Raw genomic sequence first — 25,625 nt, forward strand, 5'->3', positions numbered from 1 at the left:
AATAAGTTATAAGATTCGCGGTTGAGTACACACCCGACACAAGGAGAAATTGCTAGTCACTACTACCCTTCGGAGAATCAAAATATATTCAACCAAATCACATTTAATTTATGTATTCTATGTGAATCTTCATAAATCTGAAATATTATACGTAAGTGAATTAATTCACATAGTCACCTAAATAGACCCGAAAGGATCCATTTGTTTAGTCACATTTTTCCGCTGCGAAACCCCAACACCATCATTATCTTATAAACTTTTGTCAAATAGTCATGTCACTAAAGAATTGAACTGTACATAGCTGATGCAACCCCACTTTTGTTTGTTGCAGAATATCAAGACATGTGAGATTATTGGACGTGACACTGAACGAAATAAATTATACTACATGGATAATATAGCTCAAAAAGACATTGTGATATGTTTCACGAATCTACTTATCCAAAGACTTAGGTTTGGAATCGTAGATTAGGACACACATCTATTATAGAGATATCTCATATCCTACCATATTTTGCCTTTTCACTTTTTTTTTACTAGAGTTACAACTTATCTTTTACATTTGTTGTCAAAAACTTCGTATGCAAACCGTCACTATTCTATACAACATCGGGATTGTATAGTGTCTCACGATTATCCATCCACCTTAACATCTATGCAACTACCCTATTACCCTAAAACCGAGTCATTTTTGTTACTCCCTTTATCACGGAACATGTGTCCTATTTAGTTATAGCACAGGTTTTAAGAAATATAAAGAAAAGTGAGTTGAATAAATTAATAAAATATCAGTCCCACTTATATACTCCCTCCGTCCCTCGAGGATATACACTCTTTCCTTTTTCGGTCTATCCCACAAGAATATGCATTTTTCAATTTTGAAAACTCATTTCTCTTTAATGAGGTTAGACTCATTCCCCACTAAAATACTTTAATTACTTTTGCTCTCTACCCCTGTCTTACTTTACCAATTTTGCGTTAAACCCCGTGTCGAACCCAAAGTGCATATTCTTTGGAGACGGATGGAATATATTAGTTTATAACAAAATGTGAGTGGAATAAGTTGGTGGAATGTAAGACCTTACAATTTATGTTAAAAGTGAAATAAGACTCTTATTGTGGGACGAACCGAAATGACAAACAAAACTCTTATTGTGGGACGGAGGGAGGAGAACGCTAGAACAAGAAGAGCAAAATCAAATATTTACCCAAAAAAACTGCAGCTAGAGCAGGAGACAAGGAAGGAAATAGTAGCAAATAGTACATGAAATAAATAGTAAGCTTAAAATGTTAAATGACTTCCATTTCAATTGGACTAAGAATTTGGCTTCGAAATAATCCACCTCATCACAAAACCCATGAGCGAGCAAATATGTGTTCAATGGTACATACGGCATATTGGGAGAGAAGAGCAATAGAAGGCAATGAATTGTATTTTGTTTGATGATTTATTCACTGTGTAATGTTCCCTTTAAATATGGTGTAGAAATACAATGTACATGGTAAACAAATCATCTATTCTAGGAGCAATTTTACACGGGCTTGATTTGGGTGATTGACTCCTAATTTATGGTGATTTGATTCTAAGAGATCTTTCCTTTTCTCAACACTCCCCCTCAAATTGAGTGGTGGGGTCTCCAATACTCAATTTGGATAGCACATCTTCGAAGTTCCTCACGTTGACTGCCTTAGTTAGAATGTCGGCAAGTTGATCCTCTGATCGATCGAACAAAAGGTAGCTCAACAATGCATTTCTCAATGTTTTATTTGATGAAATGTCTGTCTACCTCTACATGCTTAGTTCGATCATGTTGGACTGGATTTTGTGAGATACTTATGGCGGCCTTGCTATCACAATACAACTGGCACTTGTTAGGAGAGAAATTAATCTCTTTCATCAATCTCCTTAGCCACAATATCTCAGTCAACCCACTTTTGATTTCTCGAAATTCTGCTTCAGCACTCGAGAGAGCCACCACCTTCTGCTTCTTACTCTTCCACGTTACTAAATTACCTCCAACAAAGGTAAAGTAGCCTGCTGTGGACTTCCTATCATTTGGGTTCCTTGCCTAATCAGCATCTGTATATCCATGAATCTCAAGATGTCCGTTCTTGGAGAATAGCACTCCATGTCCCGGGGTTCCCTTCAAATATCGACAAATCCTAAGTGCTGCCTCCATGTGGTCAGTCTGTGGCTTGTGCATGAACTAACGTACGATCCCCACTGCATAAGCTATATCCGGCCTAGTGTGCGAAAGGTATATGAGTTTTCCAACTAGTCGATGGTACTGACTACGATCAGTCAACTCAACTTCTTCTCTGATTCGTAGGACATGGTTAACTGCCATAGGAGTGTCTGCTGGTTTACATTTCAGTAGACCGGTTTCCGCGAGGATGTCCAAAATATACTTCCTTTGTCGCATAAAGATTCCTTTAGTTGACCTTAGAACCTCAATCCCCAGAAAATACTTGAGATCACCCAAGTTCTTCATCTCAAATTCTTGGAATAAATTCTTCTTTAAATCCTCAATCTCTTCTAGGTCGTCACCTGTAATAATCATGTCATCAACATAAATGATTAAGCATGTGATCTTGTCACCCTTCTTCTTCAGAAATAGAGTATGGTCTGAATTGCTTTGTGTATATCCATAACTACTCATTGCTCCGGCAAATTTTCCAAACCACGCCCTTGGGGATTGTTTCAATCCGTACAAGGTCTTCCTTAATCGACAACCTTCACCTGCCTTGAATTCCCCTGCAAAACCCGGAGGTGCCTCCATATACACTTCCTCTTCCTTCTTCAACTCACCATGAAGGAAAGCATTCGTCACATCAAACTGATGTAACGGCCAGTCCCTATTAGCACCAACAGATAGCAACACTCGAACAATGTTCATCTTGGCTACTGGCGAGAAGGTCTCTGAATAGTCTACTCCATAAGTCTAAGTGTAGCCTTTCGCGACAAGCCGTGCCTTGTATCTATCTATCGAGCCATCAGGTCTTCTTTTGATTGTGAAGACCCACCGACAGCCTACTGGTCGCTTCCCTACTGGCAGAGCACACTTCTCCCATGTGTGGTTTCGGATCAGCGCATCTATCTCCTTCTTCATTGCTTCCTTCCTTCCAATGTTTGTGTCTCATAGCTTCTTCCCATGTCTGTGGTATTTCTTCTTCCTCATACAGTGCATTTTCGAAGGCCTGTGCCATTTCTGATAAATGGCCTTTTGCTAGGTTCACAATAGAGTAGCGTTTTTTCCTGTCAATTTTCTCCGGTGTGTACCTTTTTGGTGGAACTCATCTGTTTGATCTTGGTGGGAGTATGTATCTCCCAGTGTCAGGGTCAACTCCTTCGACCTCGACCTCATCAATTTCTCCTTCCCCAGCTTCGGTTGAATTTTCTATTTCCTCTGTACTCATAGTGTTAGCCAAACAATCATCTGTATCCACAAGAGTACTTACATTGGATATCCTTAGCGGAGAAACAGTCGAGGAGATGTCACCTTCCACAGTAGACTCTATTACACCAGAGACTTGCTCAGCGGAAAAGCTTATTATTTTCTCTGTTGGGTTTTCCTGAAGATTGTTTGGTGTTGGCATCGGTATTGAGATCCAACTTAGCGGGCCCGTATCATTGTTATCCCTAGTAGTACTACTCTCCCCCTGGCCGCTAAGGTGAGTGAAGAAATACTCAGATTCAAGAAAGTTGCAGTTCATTGGGACAAACATACGGTTTGACTTTGGATCAAAACACCTATACCCCTTTTGATTTACCACATATCCTACAAATACACATTTAATAGCACATGGGGACAATTTAGTTCGTTCATGTTTGGGAATGTGGACGAAAACAGAGCATCCGAAGAAGCGAGGTTCAAGGGTCAAGGGTGGAGGGATCTTTGTGAGGGCGGATAAGACTTGCAAAGGAGTTTTGTGGTTGAGAATGCTTGTGGGCAGTCGGTTTAAGAGATAAGCTGAGGTGGCAATGGCTTCTGGCCAGAAGTGTTCTGGGGCTTTTGACTCTATAAGCATGGAACGAGTCATTTCGAGGAGGGATCGGTTTTTTCTTTCGGCCACACCATTTTGTTCAGGAGTGTGGGCACAAGTGGTTTGGTGTATAAGGCCTTTGTTTTGGAAGAATTGTTTCATACTAGAATTAACGAACTCCCCACCATTATCTGACCGAAGAACTTGAATGGGTTTGTGAAACTGAGTTTGGATAAGGTTATAAAAATGGGTAAAGTGTGAAAAGACTTTCGATTTATGTTTCATGAAATATACCCAAGTCATGCGGGTGCAGTCATCTACAAAAACTAAGCAATATCGAAGACCTTGCCCCCCAATAACTGGTGCGGGCCCCCAAACATCGGAATGTACCAAGGAAAATAAGGATTCAACACGGGTATTATTCAAAGGATAAGAGTTTCGATGACTTTTGGATAGAAACCAAGTTTCACAGTGCATCTCATGTTTAGGAACAATACTAGGAAATAACAATTTTAAGTAACCGATAGAGGGATGACCCAAGCGCCGATGCCAAAGCCAAGCTTTCCGGTCAGTTGACCTATGAGCTAACATGGCAGTCCCTTTTTGAGCTATCTCATCCACGTAATAAAGCCCATCGCGTTCAGTGCCACGTCCAATTATTTCCCCAGTTCGAATATCCTGCAACAAACAAAAGTGTGGTTGCATTAGTAATGTACAATTTAACTCCTTTGTGACATGGCTGATGGACAATAGTTTATGAGACATTGAACGAATATAAAGACAGTTTGACAATTGCAGGGTAGGTGATATATTCACAGTCCCTGCCCCCTCAACCATTGTAAATTCCCCATTGGCAGTTTGAATATGAGACTTATGAGGTTTCTCAAGTGAAATGAGGTATGAGGCATCGTAAGTAATTGTATCGGTTGCCCCGCAGTCAAATATCCACTTATCATTTTTCTCGAGAGTCCTAGACACCTTACAGGTGACCCCCAAGTTTTTCGCGTGGCTGAAAACGATTTTTACACAAAAAAACGGGTATATTTAGAATTTGCGGAAACATTTGGGCCTAATTGAGGTTTACCAACTGGATGGGGTGTATTTTGCAAAATTCCAGAGTTATGGGGAGTTTTTTTAAAAATATCAGGCAGATGGGGTACATTTTGTGATAAAGGATTTGTTTGGGGTATTTTATAGGAAATCTGTGACTTGGGGGGCCCTTTAACAATGGTTCCTCCCCCAAATCCCCCAATACCTGAAACCCTAGTTGCTTCTTCCACCATCAGTTCCTCACTCCAATCGCCGACGATACTCCCGCTCCCACCGGTGACGAGATTTGCAGCCCCTGTTTGTTGACCATCGGGCTTGTTGCGACCTCTCGGCTGTTTTCGGAGGCGACGTTTTGGTCTCCTTTTCGGGTTTCTCCAGTCACCACAGCTGCGTGTCCTCCGCCGCGGTTCCAGGGAGTTCGAGGCGGCGGCGGCTTCCCATGCTTCTCTTCCCACCAGTCGGGGTAGCCAATCAATTCAAAGCACGACTCTTTCGTGTGCTTTTTCCTCTAGCGATAGGAGCACACGAGTTTATATTTGTCTTCATCGTCGCGTTGGTTGTTGTTTCGTCGCCAATTCCCGCCGCCTCGATTACTGCCCCGAGAGCCGCCGGAGTGGCCCTGCTGTCCGGAGACGGCGAGTCCAGCACTGATTCCCTCCGTGGGCATCCCACTGCCGCCATTGTTACTGGTTTGTAAGACCTGGTATCTTGTTGCCTCTCGCATCACCATGTTGTATGCATAATCCAAGGAGGGAAGTGGCTCCATCTTTAATATTTCCTTCTTGATTGGTTCATACTTACTGCCAATTGCATAAACAAATTGGCAGAGTCTCTGATCTTGTATAAATTTGTTATGAATTTCTATGTCCTCTGGGTATATCATCGGATTGTTCTGCTTTTGATCGATTGAGATCCAAAGCTCCTGCAATGTGCTCCATGTCTCCTCTAATGATTTGTTCCCTTGTCGCAGTATGCTTGCTTTGAAGTTGAGATCATACACCTGGATTTTATCCCCTCCGCTTCCATAAGTGACAGCCAATGCATCCCAAATATGTTTGCCTGTCAGATGTTGTGATACTCGGCTGACTAGCCGAGATTCCATATTTTGTGTTAACCATGTGAAAACACAATGGTCAGCTTGTTGCCACTGCGCAAAGGCTGGATCTGTTCGTGGTGGGGGAGCAGGCACTCCGATCACGTGAGAAACCATTCCCCGACCGCTTATCGCCGCCTTCATAAGTATAGACCAAAGAGCGTAATTCTCTCCGTTCAGTTTGTCTCCGCCAATGTGGAGTGACTGTGTGTCTATTTTATATGACACATCAACATGTTCTGATGGATTGGTTTGGTTCTGGTTTTGGTTCATCGCAAAACTATTGCGCATGAAATTAGCAAATTGCCGAGCAAATTCGTCCGCCATGGACTGGTTTGAAGTTTCTAATAATTTTTTATCCTCGTCTGACATGTTGTTTTACTGGTACAGGAAAAAAAGGAGAATGGAAAGGCAAAAAACGAGAGGGCCGAGAAAGGTATCAAGGACGATGATGATAACCTTATCTGAGTCCAAACCCGCTCTGATACCATGTTTAATGGTACAGACGGCATATTGGGAGAGAAGAGCAATAGAAGACAATGAATTGTATTGTGTTTGATGATTTATTCACGGTGTAATGTTCCCTTTAAATAGGATGTAGAAATACAATGTACATGGTAAACAAATCATCTATTCTAGGAGCAATATTACACAAGGCTTGATTTGGGTGATTGACTCCTAATTTATGGTAATTTGATTCTAAGATCTTTCCTTTTCTCAACAATATGATGCCGCTAGTTTCATTTTTCAAAATTCCGATGACAGAAACTGGTTTTGTCAACCCAAGTTTAGAGTTGAACACCTCAAAAAATATTTACTTATTCAGAATTCGAGCGTTCTCTTCATTTCTCAGAAATCAGATGCTAAAATCTATCGTTTCCATAAGCGACCCTGTTGTTTTTGCCCTTGCATACGCCTGCAGCTCAAAGATAAAAACACATTAGACATTCAGGACTGTAGTACTGCACATGTTTCCATCAGTGCATTGAACACCAACAAAATGTGAAATGACAACATGAAATACCTTGCCCATACAATAAATTAAAATATACTAGTAATTTGTAACAAAGTCATAATGGAAAATAAATGAGGAATAGTAATTGTACATTATATATACCGAGATTAGCAGAATATAGAAGCTGCAGTACACATATATGACTGTTAAACTTCACTAATCGCTACCTAAAGTGGTGAGATATTAACATAAACCAGTATTTCAGAGGATGCAACATTCATTTGGGAAAATTATTATTTCTCGACTACCAATCTTCCTACATCAACCTCAATCCAAAAAAGAAATGGGGAAAAAAGAACTAGAGGAGGAAATTTGATTGGTTCTGGAAAAAAGGAAGGGAAAAAGAAAAAAACTGACCTTTGATGCTCTTTGGATCTCTCAATAAACTCGTTGGCAACATCACGCCCTTGGTATGAGGCTAGAACAGTTCTGATGTCAGCTGGTCTGTGCTTAGCAACATCTGAACTCAAACAAATTAAACTACATTTTCCAACAGAAGTGGAAAATGGATAGAAAACTGTATATTCAATGCTTACATTCAAGAAATGGAATGAGATCTACAAGTGCAGTATCTTCCTGTTCTCCTTGCCACGGTTTTACTTGAACAGAGTTTTCAGGCTGAAGGCTACTTTCAAGTGCATGACCACTAATATATATAACCTTTGCAGGATCCCGATTCAGCATTGATAGGTCCTATAGAAAGATTACGTCAGAAAAAAAAAACAATATTCTACCTATGAAATACTAATATCCAGAGTATTGCGACTAAAATAATGAAAACCAAGTAAGCTTGCAAGCAAAAAATAGATTGTCAATAAGGGAGAGATGGATTCTTTTCATTAAATCTTCACCATAAGCAGAATTAAACTCAGATGCAATGTTCTCATGATGCTAAATTGCCTTCACAAATCAATAGTAGCAGTTCTAAATCTTATATAGCAACATAGTACCCATCAATAATGTATTCTTACAATGTAATCTTAATGGATTACAAACAGCAAATCATATTGTTGATTCTATGCTCCTTGCTTCTTTAGCAACAAGCCTGATAGAAACAACTCAACAATGTATAGTGGCAGCCAATATTTTCAGCAAGAATAAGAGGGAGTGAAGGAAAATGGTGAAAAATGAAGCCAACACTCAATAATTTGACACAAGGAAAAAGAAGTGAATTGCCTAGTTACTCAGTCTGCCCAAGAGTTGCATGATAATAACCAAGAAGGAAATGAATTGTCTGGCTATTCAGTAACATTATGTGTAAATAAAATTACAAAAGATATCTAAAGTAAAAGTGAATAGATGTACCCTATAGTGCTTGCCATCAACATATTTTGTTTCACCCCTTGAAAGCCTATACCGGATACAGTGCTTTGTATCCAATCTTTCAACAACAGGATCCACATACTGTGATTTTGAGGACAGATGCAACAAGTGCCATAAAAAAACAAAAAAATGTTAGCAATATATAGGAGGTGAAAGCAACAATGTCTTTTATTTATCTCAAAAAAAGTAAAAGCTTACCATATTTAGTTGGTCAGAGTATACTATAATTTCATAAAATTGAGCTAAATACTCGAGAAAAGCATCAACACCAGGCCTCTTAAATGTTCTCCACCCTCGGTCACGCTTCAAAAACACATTCAGGAAAAAATGCAGTGGTTAGTATATGTACACCATCAGAATTTCATCAAGAAAAATAATTTGAAACCAATGACATATTTTTGTCTGCTTATATAAACTTATAGTGGATGGTCATAGACTTATAGTAAAAACCCTCCCTACCGCACCCCCCACCAAATGGAATTATGAATGATGCTTCTCTACATGCATATTAATGCTTCTTCATGCATACAATATTGCTTCTTTTATGTCAATATTTCTTTATACACACAATTATGATTCTTTTATTAATGATTCTATATGCATACAATGATACAATAATGGTTCTTTTATGTATGCTTTTTTTTATAAATACAATAATACTTATTCGATGTTAATGTTTTTGCATTACATAAAATTCTATTTATGACAACTGTGGATCATACAAAGGTTTATTTGATCCTCTCCCTACATGTATATGCATATCTTACAACAAAATTAAGGATGTGACGTCGCAACCAAATTAATGACAAGAACAGTGTATAATTAGACATAATGTAAAATGTAATCACTGCATATTCATCTATGAGGCAATAAATGTGACCATCAAGCAAAACAGTTGAAGAAAAAGCACACAGATGTTACCTTCCAATCAGAGTATATCAATGTCTCATTCAAATCTAGAACAAGGGTAAAAATATGCTGCTCCAAAGGGTGCAAATCAGGGAGAAGCTTATCTGATGTTGGTTCGGTGAAACCCTGAAACAAATTGACAAGACATTCGAAGAATCTTTAAGTTGGTCAGAGATACAAACAAAGTAATGATCTCTCGCACTCAAACTAGAAAATCTAAAATTATTACCTTAATGTGTTCTTCAGCTAACCTCCTCAAATCAAGGTAAACATCAACTAATTTAGCAGGACCTGTAATACACAATTTCAAAATGAAACGCCCAGTGAAATTAAGACATAATCTTCAGGAATAGTACCGAAAATAATTGATTAAGAACAGATGAAACAAACTATTCTATCTTATCCAGTTACAATAGTACTACAAAAGAAGACCTTCAAAAGAAAACCACTTCACCTGACATTGTTGCAGCATGTAGATAAGCTTTAAATTTCTGCAGAAATAATTTGGTACATGGATTGACAGATTGTTAGTGCATGCCTCTTGATTTTCAGCATATCAGGAAGAAAGTGAATCTCAATTTTAAGAGTAACAATCCAAATAGCCCAAGGGCACTCAGGAGAATATCATGGGCACATGAGTAGTAAGTTTTCAGGGCAAGGAAATTGCTACCCTTGCTATTTCCCCAAATCTCATAATATCTTATTGTCTGATCAAGCTCTAGGGTGGGTATCAGTAGTTGGACCAGAGCATATCAACAATAAAGTAGCAACTATAGATTACAAGGCTCCAAAATATCCAACACTAATTAGATACTACTGATAACTAAATAAATCATAGAAGGTTTTTTCTATAAGAACATATGCAAACTAATATGTACAAGAATTAAGTCAGTAACTTTAAAGAGTACTACGTGTTTTAGTCTTTAGAGTTTAGACTCATGTTGTAGTTTAGAATGCCATTATCAATGTGCCAAGAAAACATTAAACCAGGAAACAAGGTGACCCGGACTTGTCTTCCTTGGCGCCTTAACATGTGATAATCTAACTACCAATGGAATATGTTACACACATAGGGCAATATTGATGGAAGAACATGCCTCCTCCACTCTCATTGACGCTCATCACCATCCATTATATTTATCATAAATAACAAAATATATCTTTAGTTATACGCGAATAAAAATGAATTTGAGCAGATGCTCCTTAAGAGCTTTTCCGGATGGCGAGAAAGAACTACAATGCAATAATCACATGAACTAACATATAGGCAAAAGCTAAACACAGAGGGGAGAGAAAACGCACATCTAGAGAAGTTGCATCATCGCCAACAGTGTACTTGGCCGATGCACGAAAGCTCTTTGTCTTCTCATCTATCTCATCGGTAGTGTAGGCTACAAATAAACATGTAGTAGTAATATTTAATTAAGGTAAGAGCTACAATTTAACAGTATCTCGTATACAAATTTTAAATGCAGACATGCAATTCCTACCCTGAGCCAAAATTCAATAATATAGCAACTGAATCGTCAATTAAAATGCGAAAGAGGGATACCAACCATAGGTTGCGTAGGCAGATGTGGCGACACCACCGGTCAAGGCAGCAACAAGACCGTACTTGAGAAAGGCCCAGGAGCTATTCGGCGCATCGGCTACCGGCGGCGGACCGCTCGGAGGCTGCGGCGTCTGGTCAATGAGGAGCGATGCTGAGATGAGGGAATCTCTTGGGGTATCATTGGCGGCGCTGGAGGAAAATGGGCGATTACTCCGCGAATGCGAAATGATAAGATTTAATCGCGCGCAATTCCGAGAGATTGCAGACATCGATCAGAACTATTTGATGGTTGGAATCAGCTAGGGTTTTGCAGTTTCGGGCTGTGGGGTTTTTCCTTGCTTAGGGTATCCACGGTGGTGATAGCCCAGCCACAAACTCCTCCTGCCACATCATCAATACTAAAAATTCTCCTGCAACATCAGAAATAGCCCAGTCATAGCCTAGCCATATCATAAATAGCCCATCCACATCAATAGCCACATCACTAATAACACAATATACGGAATTTAATTTACGAGATATATACGGGAAACATTAATAATACTATTTTAATTTTAAAAAAAAGTACAATAAATTAAAAAGGTACAATAAATTTTAAAAAGTACTAAAATTTTAAAAAAGTACATTAATAATAAAAATTACATTAAAAAAAGTACATTTTACAAAATTACATAAATAAAAAAAACTAACTCCGAGCAGTCCTTCGCGCCCATAACTCTTCAATTAAATCCTTTTGGAGTCGAATATGAGCTTCCGTTTGGCGCATGTCGGCATGTGCTTGGAGGAGGCCGGCTTCATCGTGAGGTACCCCACTCCGTGCGTTGGGGACGGCCACGCCGTGGCTTGGACCGGCTTCATTATCGTCGTTGGCCCAATCCGTCAGTTGTACACCTTCATCTTCGACAATCATGTTGTGCATGATAATACAAGCGTACATTATATCAGCAATGCAGTCGACGTGCCACAAACGCGTTGGACCCCTAACCGCCGCCCATCGAGCCTGGAGCACACCAAATGCGCGCTCCACGTCCTTGCGCGCGGACTCCTGCCGTGCCGCAAAGTAGGCCTTCTTCTCATCTCCTGGGCATCGGATCGTCTTCACAAAGACGGGCCACCTAGGGTATATCCCATCCGCCAAGTAGTAGCCCATATCATGCCGGTTGCCGTTGGCGACAAAACTGATGGCCGGACCGACGCCCTGGCACTGCTCGTTGAATAGGGGCGACGAGTTGAGGACGTTTAGGTCGTTGTTCGAACCGGCTATCCCAAAATACGCATGCCAAATCCACAGCCGGTAATCAGCTACGGCCTCGAGGATCATCGTGGGATTCTTTCCCTTGTAGCCGGTCGTGTAGAACCCCTTCCAGGCAGCGGGACAGTTCCTCCACTCCCAACGCATACAATCTATGCTGCCTAACATTCCCGGGAACCCATGCTGCTCCCCATGCATCCTCAGCAGATCCCGGCAATCTTCGCGGGTAGGCTTTCGGAGATACTGATCACCGAATACTTCAATCACGGCTTGACAGAAATACTTCAAACATTCCAGGGAAGTCGTCTCACCGATGTGGAGGTACTCGTCCCACATGTCTGCCGCGCCTCCGTAAGCCAACTGCCGGATTGCCGCAGTGCACTTTTGAATGGTGTGTGGCCGGGTTTGCCAGCAGCATCGTGCCTGAAGCGGAAATACAGATATCGCTGCTCCAAGGTGTTAACAATACGCATAAACATGGCTCTGCTCATCCTAAAACGTCGCCTGAAAATGTTGGCGTTGAACCGCGGCTCCTCTGCGAAGTAGTCTTCGTATAGGCGCTGATGTGCAGCTACGTGATCACGATCAATCGCTAGTCGGCGATGGACAACTGGCCGAGGTCGAGGTACCGCCGGCTGCAAGGCTCTTTGCATCCATTGGTCTATCCCGCGGTTGGTATATGCCTCAAACGCTTCGGCCATTCGACGTTCGTACTCCTCAGCGTCCCCCCCACTACCTCCACTACCATCTCCCGCGTTACTCATTTCTCGGTGTTGATCTTGTATAGAAATTAAGATAGAGAGAGTACTCGTTAATACAAGTGGTGCGAATGAAAATGAAGTGCAAATCGCGTATATATACTGTCTCGAAAATTAAAAAAAAAACAAAAAAAACGCTGGGCGATGCGCTGGGCGATCCCGACGCTGCAATGGCGCCGAGCGGATCGCCCAGCGCATCGCCCAACGCCCGTCGACCGCCTAGCGCTAGGTGATTTTTAATTCCGAAAAACCGCTCAGTGGTTTTCGGAAGCTGCAATGGTTCGCCTAGCGACCGCCTAGCGTCGGCGCTCGGCTAGGCGGTGCGCTAGGCGCCATTGTGGATAGCCTTAGAAAATCGAATGCTAAACTGAATAGTCTGCCGGATACAAAATACTGCGTAAAATCCCGTTTCTGTTGATTTATTTGGATACTAGTATCATGCCCGTGCAATGCACGGGTCATTTTAATTTCTTAATATTTATTTCATTATGCGAAATAAAATTTGTGAAATGATAAACAAAAGAATATTCGGCATCCTCTTACTTTGGATTATACTTTTTCAATCACATTAACCCCACATGGCCACAAGAGTGAGTTTAAATGCTAACTTTTCTTAAAAATGTCAATACGATCACATTTAAATTTCAACACATATTTGTGTTGACATTTTAATAAATTGTCTTGACATTTAAATATCAGACTTAAAATTAAAAGCATTTTAATTATGTGAAAATATGAATTAACCGTTGAGTTATAACCGCAAGAGCAAGTTTACGTTGCAATAATTTAATATTGCACTGGTGAGACACTTTCTAGTCGAACTTTATTTCATTGCAATATAGTAACCCTATACACTAAAAACTCAAACCTTGAAACCTAAATCCTAAACCCTTAACTTTAAAATATACTCATCATGACCAACAAATGAGCCAAATATCAATACAAATTCTCCCTCCGCCCCATTTCAATTTTACATTGTTGATCACTTATTCAAAATATACTCATCATGACCAACAAATGAGCCCAATATCAATAAAATTCTCCCTCCGTCTCAGTTCAATTTTACTTTGTTGATCACTTATTCTATTTTGAGGGTTTTAGATCTGTATTCGATATCTTACACTGAGTCGGCCTGCTTGATAATCCTTACTGATAGTGGAGGTTTTTTACCTGAATCTTGTCTGTAAATCTGTTTATATGCTCATATCAAGAAATTGCTTTACAATAGGGCTATGTGAACGGTAAACCAGAAAAATCTTGCTTACATTCATCCAAGCATTAAAATGAAAAGGTTTTTAAATCAAATAACATAAATGGCTATTGAAATATCAAACGTTAAATATTAGAAGTGATAGTAAATTTATTTAAAAGATTTCTTCAGTTACATAACTTGTGTAATTATTTATTTTGAAAATTATGAAAGAGAACGATTGGAATTGAGAAGGTCAAGATGCCGTTTAAATGTAAAAAAAATCTGTGTGAATTAATTTTACATTTCATATGCTACTAAATTGGGGATTTTCAGCTTTTGGCTTGTCATTTTAATCAAATACTAATAATATTGTAACTGAAGAAATCTTTTAAATAAATTTACTATCACTTCTAATATTTAACATTTGATATTTCAATAACATTTATGTTATTTGATTTAAAAACCTTTTCATTTTAAAAATTTAAATCCTAAACCCTAAACTCTAAACATATATCATAACAATTGGAAAAACATTTGACTTTCTTCACTAAGACATATCAATATTTTATAGCAATTATATGCACGACCCATTGTATTTCCTTCAAAATTATATTATGAAATTATTATGCGTAAAAGTCAGAATATAAAAAAAAATCATTCATTAAATATAACCTATATAAATAGTGATTAACATATTTTTTATATCTAATGCAAAAACTACAAACACAACAATATATAATCAAGAACACGTGTACTTCAATAGTGAAACAACGTTAATAAGAAATATGGGTCTCATTTATTTTTTTGGTACTAACTTCAAATTATCGATTAATTAATTGAAATGGAAAATGATATCATTGTACAAAATCAAAAATTAAGAAAATGTATAAGAATTAAAAAAAAAACATAAAACTCAATCAATTTGACATTTAAATAACGCAAATACATACTCCGATATATTTTGACTATAATACTTTTGGGTCTCTATTACAACTTTAAAAAATTATACTAATATTCAAAATATCAATACAGAATAATAAATCACAAATTATAACGTTAAATGCATAAAATATCTATGACCATAAAAGTAATAATCATATGAGTATGAAAACAATTTGAGTATGATTAATTACTAAAATATTACCATAATACTCAAATTAAGTTACCTTATTTTATGTTATTTTTTGTTTTAAAAAATTCGATATTGGTTTCCCTTTTTCCTATAGTAAAACACTAAACAAACTGAATAAAAGAAAACATTTTATCTATGAAGTTAATTTAAATTTTGTAATAATAATAGCATATAAAAAGTGAATAATTCTATTTTAAAGAAATATATTTTTCCATACATTTAAATTGTTCTTCTCGTTAGAGAATCATATATATAATTATATTTTCTTGATCATATTATAGTGAAAGCGAAATTGTCATCGTTATCCTCAAATGCATGAAATTAGATTTGTCAATAAGACTAATTTTTAATTCAGCAATTAGTTAATGAAATGGTTTAATATTTTTAGGTGAATAAAACATATTGGATATAAATGTACCTAAAAATTAGACAACAAAATAAAATAGCTTCACTTGAAAATAGAAGAAGAAAGTGAGAAATAAAATAAAAACCTACAAAACACAACACACCCACCAGAGATGCAATATTAATTGTAAAAACACAAATAAAAAATAATTACAACTAAAACTGGCTCAAGCTGTAGTTATCCAAAAGGCCAATAACAATAAGATGGCTTATCATCAATCCATTTAAAACCCATTCAAAATACATAAAAATTGGTTCTAGCAATCAACGCTCTCTTTGCCTCCCAACGTCGCTTGCTCTCTCTGTAGCCGTGAGACACACCCTCCAACCACAAACAGTCTCACTCCTATATTGACTTGTACTGACATTGTCTGCTTTGGCCTTTGGGGAATCGTCGCCATGCCATCGCCGAGTAAGTTTCTTTAGGGCATTAGCAATGGGGCGCCCTAAGGCGCGCCACGTCAACAGTTTTATCCTCCTACCTCCCCACCTGCAGTGAGGCGCCCTAAGGCATGCCACGTCATCATTTTTTTAATATTTACAAAATCCATACGAATTTAAAAAAAAATAATATATTAAAATACGAATTTCAAAAACTTCATTTCATTTAATAAAAATTAATACATTACAATGCGAATTAAAAAAAAAACGCAAACTCAGCGACGACGGCTGCATCTAATGCTTCGTCAAGCGAACCACCGGATTCAGACGAACTAGAACTATTGGTGTCGTCGCCGAGATTCATTTTGGTTGGATGTAGAGAGAATATATAAAGAGATAGTCGATATGTTCGTATGCACAACTGAATGAGAAACGAGATTCAAATAGAAAATCAAAACCGCGTGCCATCATCCGCGACCTCCACAATGGGGCGGACGATGGCGCGGACGATGATCATCGTCCGCGGCCATCGTCCGCGACAGCCGCAATGGGGGGGACGATGGCGCGGACGATGGCCATCGTCCGCGCTATCCTCCGCGACCGAAGTATAGGCGCGACTATCGTCCGCGCCCTATGGCACGCACCCGTAATGGGTGCGGACGATGGATGGCGCGGACGATGCGCGCCATCGGGCGTGCCATCGCCGCCCATTGCGGATGCTCTTACCTATTTTCCATTTTGCAATTTATTAACTCGAAATATCTCATCAAATATTTCTTTTCTTTCTGTAGGAATTTATAGATCCGCACCTTTTTAGAGAATGACATTTTGGGATTGATATTTATAGTAGATTTGGTAGTGTTTGGCATTCTTCTCAAATGAATGATTTTTAGTGTGTGTTATTGTCATTTATTATAAATTAAAGCGATGATGAATGTTTCATCACTTTGCAATACTAAATCGTGTGATGACAATGGGAGTTTCTTTCCTTTAATTTTTATTTTGAGTTGATGGTGGAACCAATAATTATTTGTAACTGTAGGCTGTAGCATTAACATTAGGATTAAACCCCTAAATTTAATCTGATAGGAGCTTCAATCATATATATTAATAGGACGCCTTTTAAAACGGCTATTACTATGAATATATATTTAAATTCATAACATCTATATAATAGTTTTTATTCTTAAATGGCTAGATTATAGTATTTAAATTATATTTAAGCTTAAAGATAATTCCATAAGTACCCCCAAAACTCCCCCTTTATATATGTATAGATTAGCACTAAAATCATTAACTTTTCTCAAATTTTAATATTTTCTACGTAGTTCGAAATTATTCTTAAATATCAAAAATTTTACATTTTATTTATTTTTCAACCTAATTTAAATAGTGGATCTCATTCATTTATCTCTCTTACTTTACCAATTAAATATTAGGGATGTAGGGATTATTCGGCAAAAAAGTTAGTCTATGTGGACACCCGTAAAATATTTATGATATTTTGGACTACTTGTTTAGTTCGTGACAAGTAGGATAAAAAGTAACGTAAAAACCATGCACGTTAATTTAGTAGTGCCACATAAAATTTAAAAAATGTACTTAAATTAGTTGGATATAGTGATTGACTTGTCATGAATTTTTTTTAAAAAAAACAAAATATAAGTTTATGATATTTAAGATCAATTTTAAAATTCATTAGTAATATTGGCCAAATTCATAATTTTAATGAACAATCTTCCATATTTGTTCAGTGAACTATTCCTTACTTAACAAACCAAACAATTACATCTACCATCTCTTCATTTGATAATGCATTAGCCACATTTTTGGTTTAATTTATTTAACTTAAAATGCCATTTAATAAAATTTCACAATTAATTGAAAATTACATAATTAAAATATCCAATTCATTAAAAAATATTATATAATTAAAATCTAAATAAAATATTAAACATTACAAAATTAAAAGCTTGGCAAATTTAAAAAAAAAATATATATATATAATTAAAATCCTAAAAATAACAAATCACGTAATTAAACTGGATAGGAGTAACACAATCATCCACCATGTGATTCCAATTGTTGTATGGACATGTGGTTGTTGGGGTATGTATAACTTTCTGCAAAATTCTAAACAAGATGCTTCTATTTTCCCCCACGCACCTCCAGGGGCACCAAATGTTCCTTTGCCTTTACTCTTCACTGCCTTTGTTTCCAATCGGACGGTGTCACGGCTCTTGGCTCACCCACTCGCTTACACCTATGGATATAGCTTCATTGTTTGTTAAATATTTCGGTGTGCTTTGTGTGTTTCAGCTCCGAACTCAATGTTCACTCTAGCTATGTCATCCATCCACTTGTCGAAGTGACAAACTTTTTCCTAACTTGCAAGGCTTCTTGTTGTCGGCGTGATAAAGTTCGGAAGCAGATTTCAAAATATTCACCTCACTCGATTCATGGCTCACTTGATCGAAATGAGCATGAATCTTCGTGTAGGAGCATATAAGAATCCCATTACGTCGAGTCCGGTTATACGACTCAACAACTCTCTCCCAAAAAGCCTTCGCCTTTTGGTTGTTTCCAAGGAAGAATCATCGGAGATCCCCTTGTTTCCTCATAGGCTTAGGAAACGTGACGTCATATGGGAGTTAGATTTCGTCTAACGTGTTATGAATCGGATCCAAGAAAAACAGTAAACCAAAAACAAGAAGAGAATTTGAGAGAAAAAACTTTTATTGAAGCTTGATAAGCTGAGAGAGAAAAAACTTTTATTGAAGCTTGATGAGCTGAGAGAGAAAACAACTTTCAATTACACAAAGCCCTAATTTCTTGGCTATTTGGGGAAAACAACTCATCAACTAAAAGTTGATCTAACGTCTACAATTTAATCCATCACTCAAAGATCTATGGTCAGGATTAAACACCGATTTAAAACCTTCCCTCAAAAACTTCCAAGTGTTGACTTTCTTGAGCACACTTCACAAATCTCCACGTTGCTCAAGAGTCCACAACAATCTCACGTAAGAGGATTGGCTTTCTACATAACTCAAGCTTCTCCCTTGGCAGCGCCTTCGTGAGCATATCAGCTGGATTAACTGCAATGTCCACTTTAAACACCTCCACCTCACCTTCATCTATCTTTTCCCTAATGAAATGCATACGCACATCAATTGCTTACTCCGTTCGTGGAAGACTTGGTGTTTGGCTAGGCATATGGCACTACTGCTGTCACAACCAATAACCACAGACTTCTGCACCACCCCAAGTTCTCCAGTCAGGCCTTTTAGCCAAAAACTTTCTTTCACTGCAGCAGCTAAGGCAAGATATTCTGCCTCTGTTGTTGACAATGCAACAACATTCTGAAGGCTTGACTTCCAACTGATTGCTGAGCCAAACATAGTGAACACATAGCCTGTCTGTGACCTCTTATTATCCACATTCACAGCAAAATCTAAATCAGAAAAAACCTACCAGCATATCTCCACTCGAGCTACTGCCTCCCATACAAGATCCCCATATTTACTGCCCCTTTTAAATATCTCAGGAGCCATTTGAGAGCCAACCAGTGTTCTTTTCCATGTTCAGACATAAACCTACTAGTCAAACTCACAGCTTGTGCAATGTCTGACCTTGTACAAATCATGGCATACATCACACTACCTATGATGTTAGCATATGGTATAACTTCCATTTCCTTTCTTTCCCTTTCATTTTGAGGCTTCTGATCCACTGATAGCTTAAAATGTTGTGCCACTGGAACAACAACTTCTTTCAAAGTATCAACTATGAACCTATTTAACATTCTCACAATATAGTCAGACTGACCCAACCATATGCTCACATGCTTTCTGTTTTGGACTATACTCATGCCCAGTATCCTCTTGGCAGGCCCGAGGTCTTTCATGTCAAAGCTTGCCTTGATATCTTCCTTGACTTGTTGAACTTCTTTTATGCAAGATCATGCCACTAGCATATCATCTACATATAATAGTAGATAAGCCACAGGAACTCCACCTTTTTTTTAAACTAAAGTACACACAAGAATCATATTTCGGCCTTGTAAAACCACAGGCTAGCATATGAGCATTGAACTTCTTGTGCCACTGCCTACTAGCCTGCTTTAGACCATAAATGCTCTTTGTGAGCTTGCAAACCTTCATCTCCTCTCCAGGTTTGACAAACCCCTTAGGCTGCGCCATGTAGATGATCTCCTCCAAATCCCCATTCAGAAATGTTGTCTTCACACCCAATTGTTCCAACTCCCAGTTTCTTTCAGCCACTACCGCCATTAGCATTCTAATGGTGCTATGCTTCACAACAGGTGAAAAACTTCATTGTAATCTATCCCATACTTCTGGCTAAAACCCCTAGCAACCAGCCTAGCCTTGTATCTGACAGAACCATCTACTTCCAATTTTCTTTTGAAAATCCACTTGCAAGTGACCAATTTTCTTCCTTCAACTTTATCAACAAGGATCTAAGTTTTATTCTTTAACAGAGAGCATATTTCCTCATCCATTGCTTGCAACCATTTATCTTTCTCTTTGTTTTCCATAGCTTCCTTATATGTCAGTGGCTCCTCAAGCTCTAATTGTTCTGCTATAGTCAGTGCATAGAAGATCATCTCAGAATCAGAAAATCTATTAGGAGGCTTGGATATTCTTCTGGCCCTATCCCTGGTCAATTGGCAATTTCTTAGATCCCCAACTACATTTTCTGACTCCCCAGCACCATCATCAGAATCATCAGTTGTATCAGGGGCCAATTGCTCAGATCTAGTATCAGTTTGTGGCATATCTGGACTCTGATCATCATCATCCCTATCCCCTGACTCCACCTCAAAATCATTATTATTATCAGCAATGATTCTGACCCCATCAGAGGCATTCCCATTCAGATAAGACATTTCACTTTCCAGAAATATCACATCCCTGCTAACTATAATCTTGTGGTTCCCAGGCTCTATACACCAAAGCCTATATCCCTTAACTCCCTTTTGATATCCTAGCATTATATACATCAATACCCTAGGATCTAACTTTCCTTGCTTCACATGAGAAAATGCCTTACAACCAAAAGTTTTAATATCAGAGTAGTTTGAATGTCCTACGAACCACGTGTAATCAGGTGTATCACCATTGATTCTGGATGAGGGGCATTTATTCAACAGATACACAACAGTAGAGGCAGCCTCCCCCCAAAATTTTTACTCAACCCTGAAGAGAAGATCATACACCTAATCCTCTCAACAATGGTTCTATTGGCTCTCTCAGCCACTCCATTTTGTTGGGGATTCATGGGAACTGTTCTATGCCTTTTATCCTCTTTTTCCTACAGAAATCATCAAACTCCCTGGATAAATACTCAAGTCCATTATCAGTTCTTAGGCACTTCACCTTACATCCCTTCTCCAACTCAACTTCAGTAAACCATTCCCTAAATTTATCAAAAGCCTCTAACTTCGCTTTCAAGATATAAATCCAAGTTTTCCTCGAATAATCATCAACAGTGACATGTAATACTTCCCTCCCCCATAGTACTTACTGATGCTGGCCCCCACAGATCACTATATACATAATCTAAGTGGGAAGATGAAATGTGCTTACCAGTAGGATATGGAAGTTTCTTAGCCTTTCCCCGAATGCAATCCTGGCAGGGTGGCACCTCTTGAGTATCATTTGCTGAGATAATTTTCTTCTTCACCAACTCTCTAATGCTTCCCATTACTAGATGACCAAGTCTCTCATGCCATAGCTTTATACTTGCTGATTTCACTAGGTTGAGCTCATCCTTTTGGATCTTGATCACAGATGCATAAAGATAGTAAAGACTACCTCTTCTCTCAGTTGTCATAACAATATTACCACCCTTCTTCACCAACATCTTTCCATCAGAGGAAGAAAAGCTGCAACCCTTCAACTCCAATGATCCCAATGATATCAAGTTCTTTTCACTTATGGGATATACCTAATATCATTGAGTATTTTCACAGACTAATCCTGTAATTTTAGTCTAATAGACCCAACCCCTTTGATATTACAGACTTGATTATTTCCCAGAATTACAGTCCCAGAGGAATCAGTGAGTACCTCAAACTAATCCAAGTTGGGGCAGATGTGAAAACTGCAACCACTATCCATAATCCAAGAGGCCCCATCTACTGTTTCCATTATGTTCAGAGCCTCTGCAGTATCAGCCAATTCAATGCAATCAGAGGTGCTTGCACCTTGATTTCCAGATGCAGCTTGCTTCTTCTTCCATCCATAACGGTCTTTCTTTAAATGACCAGGTTTCTTGCACCAAAAACATACTCTACTCTCCTTCTGGTCACTTCCAACAGACTTGGGGTTATCAAACTTCTTCTTGAATGCCTTCTTGCCTTTAAATCCCTTTATGTTCAAACTTTCTGATGCAGGATCAGAATTTCTAGTACTAGAACCTTGCAGCTCCTTGGCTCTGAGTGCAGATTGTACTTCCAAGAAAGTGATTGTTCCTTCTCTCCTATACATCATCACATCACGGAGATGATCATAGGATCTTGGTAGAGCATTGAGAAGAAGTATTGCCTTATCTTTATCCCCTATCGTCACATCAATATTTTCCAGATCATCTATGGCTTTATTGAAGTCCTCCAGCTGCTCAGTAACCCATTTTTCCTCCAATAATTTATATGAGTAGAGTCGTTGTTTCATACACAATCGATTGGCGACGGACTTGGTTAGATACAGACTTTCCAATTTTGTAAGGATTTCGGCCGCCGTGGTTTCTTTGGCTACCTCCCTTAGAACCTTATCACCAAGGCATAACACCACTACATTATGAGCTTTAGCCATGATCTCAGCTTGCTTCGCCAGTGCTTTCTCATCAAGTTCTGCCCCGGATGTTCCTGCCACTCCGGTCGCTCCAGCCGCTCCGACTAACTCCTTCTCTCCTTCAAGCGCCGCCGATAACCCTAGTTGAATGAGCATCGCGCGCATCTTCATCCGCCAAAGAGCGAAATTGTTTTTCCCGGTGAACTTTTTCGCTTCGAATCTTGAAGCCATCATTTTCCGTGAATTCGATTCCAAAACACAACACATTCTTCTCCGATTGCTAGCTTCCCACCGGACAGCGCCAATTTGTTAAAGAAAAACAGTAAACCAAAAACAAGAAGAGAATTTGAGAGAAAAACTTTTATTGAAGCTTGATGAGCTGAGAGAGAAAATGTTCAATTACACAGAGCCCTAATTTCTCGGCTATTTGGGGAAAACCACTCATCAACTAAAAGTTGATCTAACGGCTACAATTTAATCCATCACTCAAAGATCTATGGTCAGGATTAAACACTGATTTCAAACCTTCCCTCAAAAACTTCTAAGTGTTGACTTTATTGAGCACACTTCACATAACGACTACGTTGTGATATTCGATATGTTGGACAATTATGGAAGGTTGATACCTTGGGGTATCGATAGGTGGAGCATCGAAAATCCGACAGAAACGGAAGTGCACACAAGTAATGAGCCCACCAGAAACAGGTTGGTATACCATTGTAGTCATTCTTCTTCATCAGCCATAAAGAAATAATATGATAAACGTATAGAGAAAATTGAGTGCAAGAGAGATTTTTTTAGTGTGAAAAAATTAGGATTTGAATGGGATATTTATAGATAGTAATAAAAAAGTATTGAAAAAATGAAGAAAACAAAAAAAAATTGGCAGAATCCCGCTCGATAATGTATATATTTGAATAGTTTATAAATTTTGAATTTAAAATTATTTTTTCAGGTATACAAATAACTAAAAATACCCAAACATCACGATCACTCGCAGGCCCGCAAGTGAGTGTAACGTCGAGCGGTGATTGGCCGGGGGCCGAGCGCATGGCAGAATGTCCCTCCTCTCTTTGTGCCTTCGTGTGACTCCTGTTCCATCAGGACGTGACCGACAATGACTGTTGCGGATGCTCTTAAAACTCTCTGCATCTACAATAAATAATCTTACTTTATTTTTTTATGTTGATCTATCTTAAAAAATTTGTCACTTTTTTTATTTATGGAAATTTGATCTTACTAATAAGATGAGACTCGTTAGGCTAAATGATATGTGATATGGTTGAGGACTTGTGTTGGTCTATCTACTTTTTCAAAATACTATTAGTGGTTATAATTATGCAAATTAGAAATGTGATAAGGTATATGGAACTTGAAATGGAGGCCCCTACAAATTATCCACGCGGCCACATTTTCACTTGTACACGTCCTCCACCTCAAATATTCAATCATACTAATTCTTAATTCTTAATTCTTCATCCAATATCATAAATGTACATTGCACACTGTTTTAACCACGTCATCTAATACTATGTGTTATCAAATCGTGGCCATATCTTATTGATATCACAATTCACACGTTGTAAATTTATATTACAGCATATATGTACTTATAAAAATCAGTTTTCATAATTTAACTTAGAAATCATGCTTAGTTACGTTTGTATATACAGATTGTTTATTTATATGTGATATACCATCTTTTATATACCCTATAAATATCAATCGTTCAAACTTCAGATAAATGATTACTGTACTTAATGCTACAATCATATTTCATTTTCTATTTTAATAAATTTTGTGGTATACATTAATATAGAAACAAAACTTGTTGTATTGAACTTATAAAGTACTACTACTACCCAGAAGTGTTTTTTAAAAGGATCAATACTGATTCAATTCATAGTTTACTCCTTATCCACAAATTAATCATATCTAGTTTCTTAATTGCCGATGATCAACATTTTTACTAATTAGTCAGAACTCCTATAAAATGAAACCACCTCTCAAATTAGGTTTCCAATCTTACTAACCTCTCTCTCTCTCTCTCTCTCTCTCTCTCAACATGTATTTGAAAAGGTTGTCTAGAGATATTATGAAAGAAATAGAGGTGAAGCGCTTGAGTAGGCTCTTGCCTTGGAAGAAGACCATCACACACTTACTACTCTCTCTTTCGATACTTTCATTGTTGAGCTCCTCAACTTTAGTTTACTACCAAAACTTGCACTACTTCTCTACCAACACTTGCCAACTCACGAAAATCGCAATGAACAAGAACTTCATTTTCCTAATCTGCAACGGCATCCTCGTCTTCCTCGCCAAAACCTCCGCCTTTGTCCGCCCTTCTTCGCCTTCTGATCTCGAGCACGCGCTGCACAAGAGAATCGGCAACGCCCTGGAAGAAGAGACAGAGGCAGAAGAAACCCTTTCAGATAAACATATAAACTTGGGAGATGAAGAGACGATTAATCCGTATGAAGGAGAACATGTGGATGGTGAATTAGATGAGATTGAGCTCCGAGATTGCTGCCTTTTCGAGGATGTGGATGATCAAGATCAAGAGGTTTGTAATGGAGGGGAAGAAGTTGATGAAATAGAGAAGCTGAGCAACGATGAATTGAACCAGAAATTTGAAGATTTCATTAGGAGGATGAAGGAGGAGTTTCAAATTAATGATTATCAACGAAAACAACTAGTCTTGGTTAACTAAATTTTAAGGTATTTCTTTGTTTATGTACAGTGTAATAGAATAACAGTAGAAATA

The 25,625-nt window shown here is 38.3% G+C and overlaps 2 protein-coding genes across 3 annotated transcripts; one reads left to right on the forward strand and one right to left on the reverse strand.

Moving 5' to 3' along the window:
- Positions 1 to 6,671: 6,671 nt before the first annotated feature.
- Positions 6,672 to 11,239, reverse strand: LOC121803313 (mitochondrial import inner membrane translocase subunit TIM50-like). 2 transcript variants are annotated; one of them, XM_042202995.1, is made up of 10 exons: positions 10,931 to 11,239; positions 10,677 to 10,765; positions 9,829 to 9,865; positions 9,604 to 9,665; positions 9,387 to 9,500; positions 8,664 to 8,768; positions 8,448 to 8,546; positions 7,679 to 7,835; positions 7,500 to 7,560; positions 6,672 to 7,043 (listed from the first exon to the last, which is right to left on the reverse strand). In XM_042202995.1, exons 1-10 carry the CDS (start codon positions 11,193 to 11,195, stop codon positions 6,998 to 7,000), a joined length of 1,035 nt encoding a protein of 344 aa, XP_042058929.1. In that variant the 5' UTR covers positions 11,196 to 11,239; the 3' UTR covers positions 6,672 to 6,997. The 2 variants fall into 2 exon arrangements, with proteins under 2 accessions (XP_042058929.1, XP_042058928.1); XM_042202994.1 differs by having other exon boundaries at positions 7,500 to 7,602; positions 10,931 to 11,237.
- A 13,888-nt stretch (positions 11,240 to 25,127) lies between these two features.
- Positions 25,128 to 25,571, forward strand: LOC121803804. The gene has a single exon (XM_042203405.1). It carries the CDS (start codon positions 25,128 to 25,130, stop codon positions 25,569 to 25,571), a length of 444 nt encoding a protein of 147 aa, XP_042059339.1.
- Positions 25,572 to 25,625: the final 54 nt, after the last annotated feature.

The sequence above is a fragment of the Salvia splendens genome, chromosome 5, assembly GCF_004379255.2.
Source record: "Salvia splendens isolate huo1 chromosome 5, SspV2, whole genome shotgun sequence".
Taxonomy (NCBI): Eukaryota; Viridiplantae; Streptophyta; class Magnoliopsida; order Lamiales; family Lamiaceae; genus Salvia; species Salvia splendens.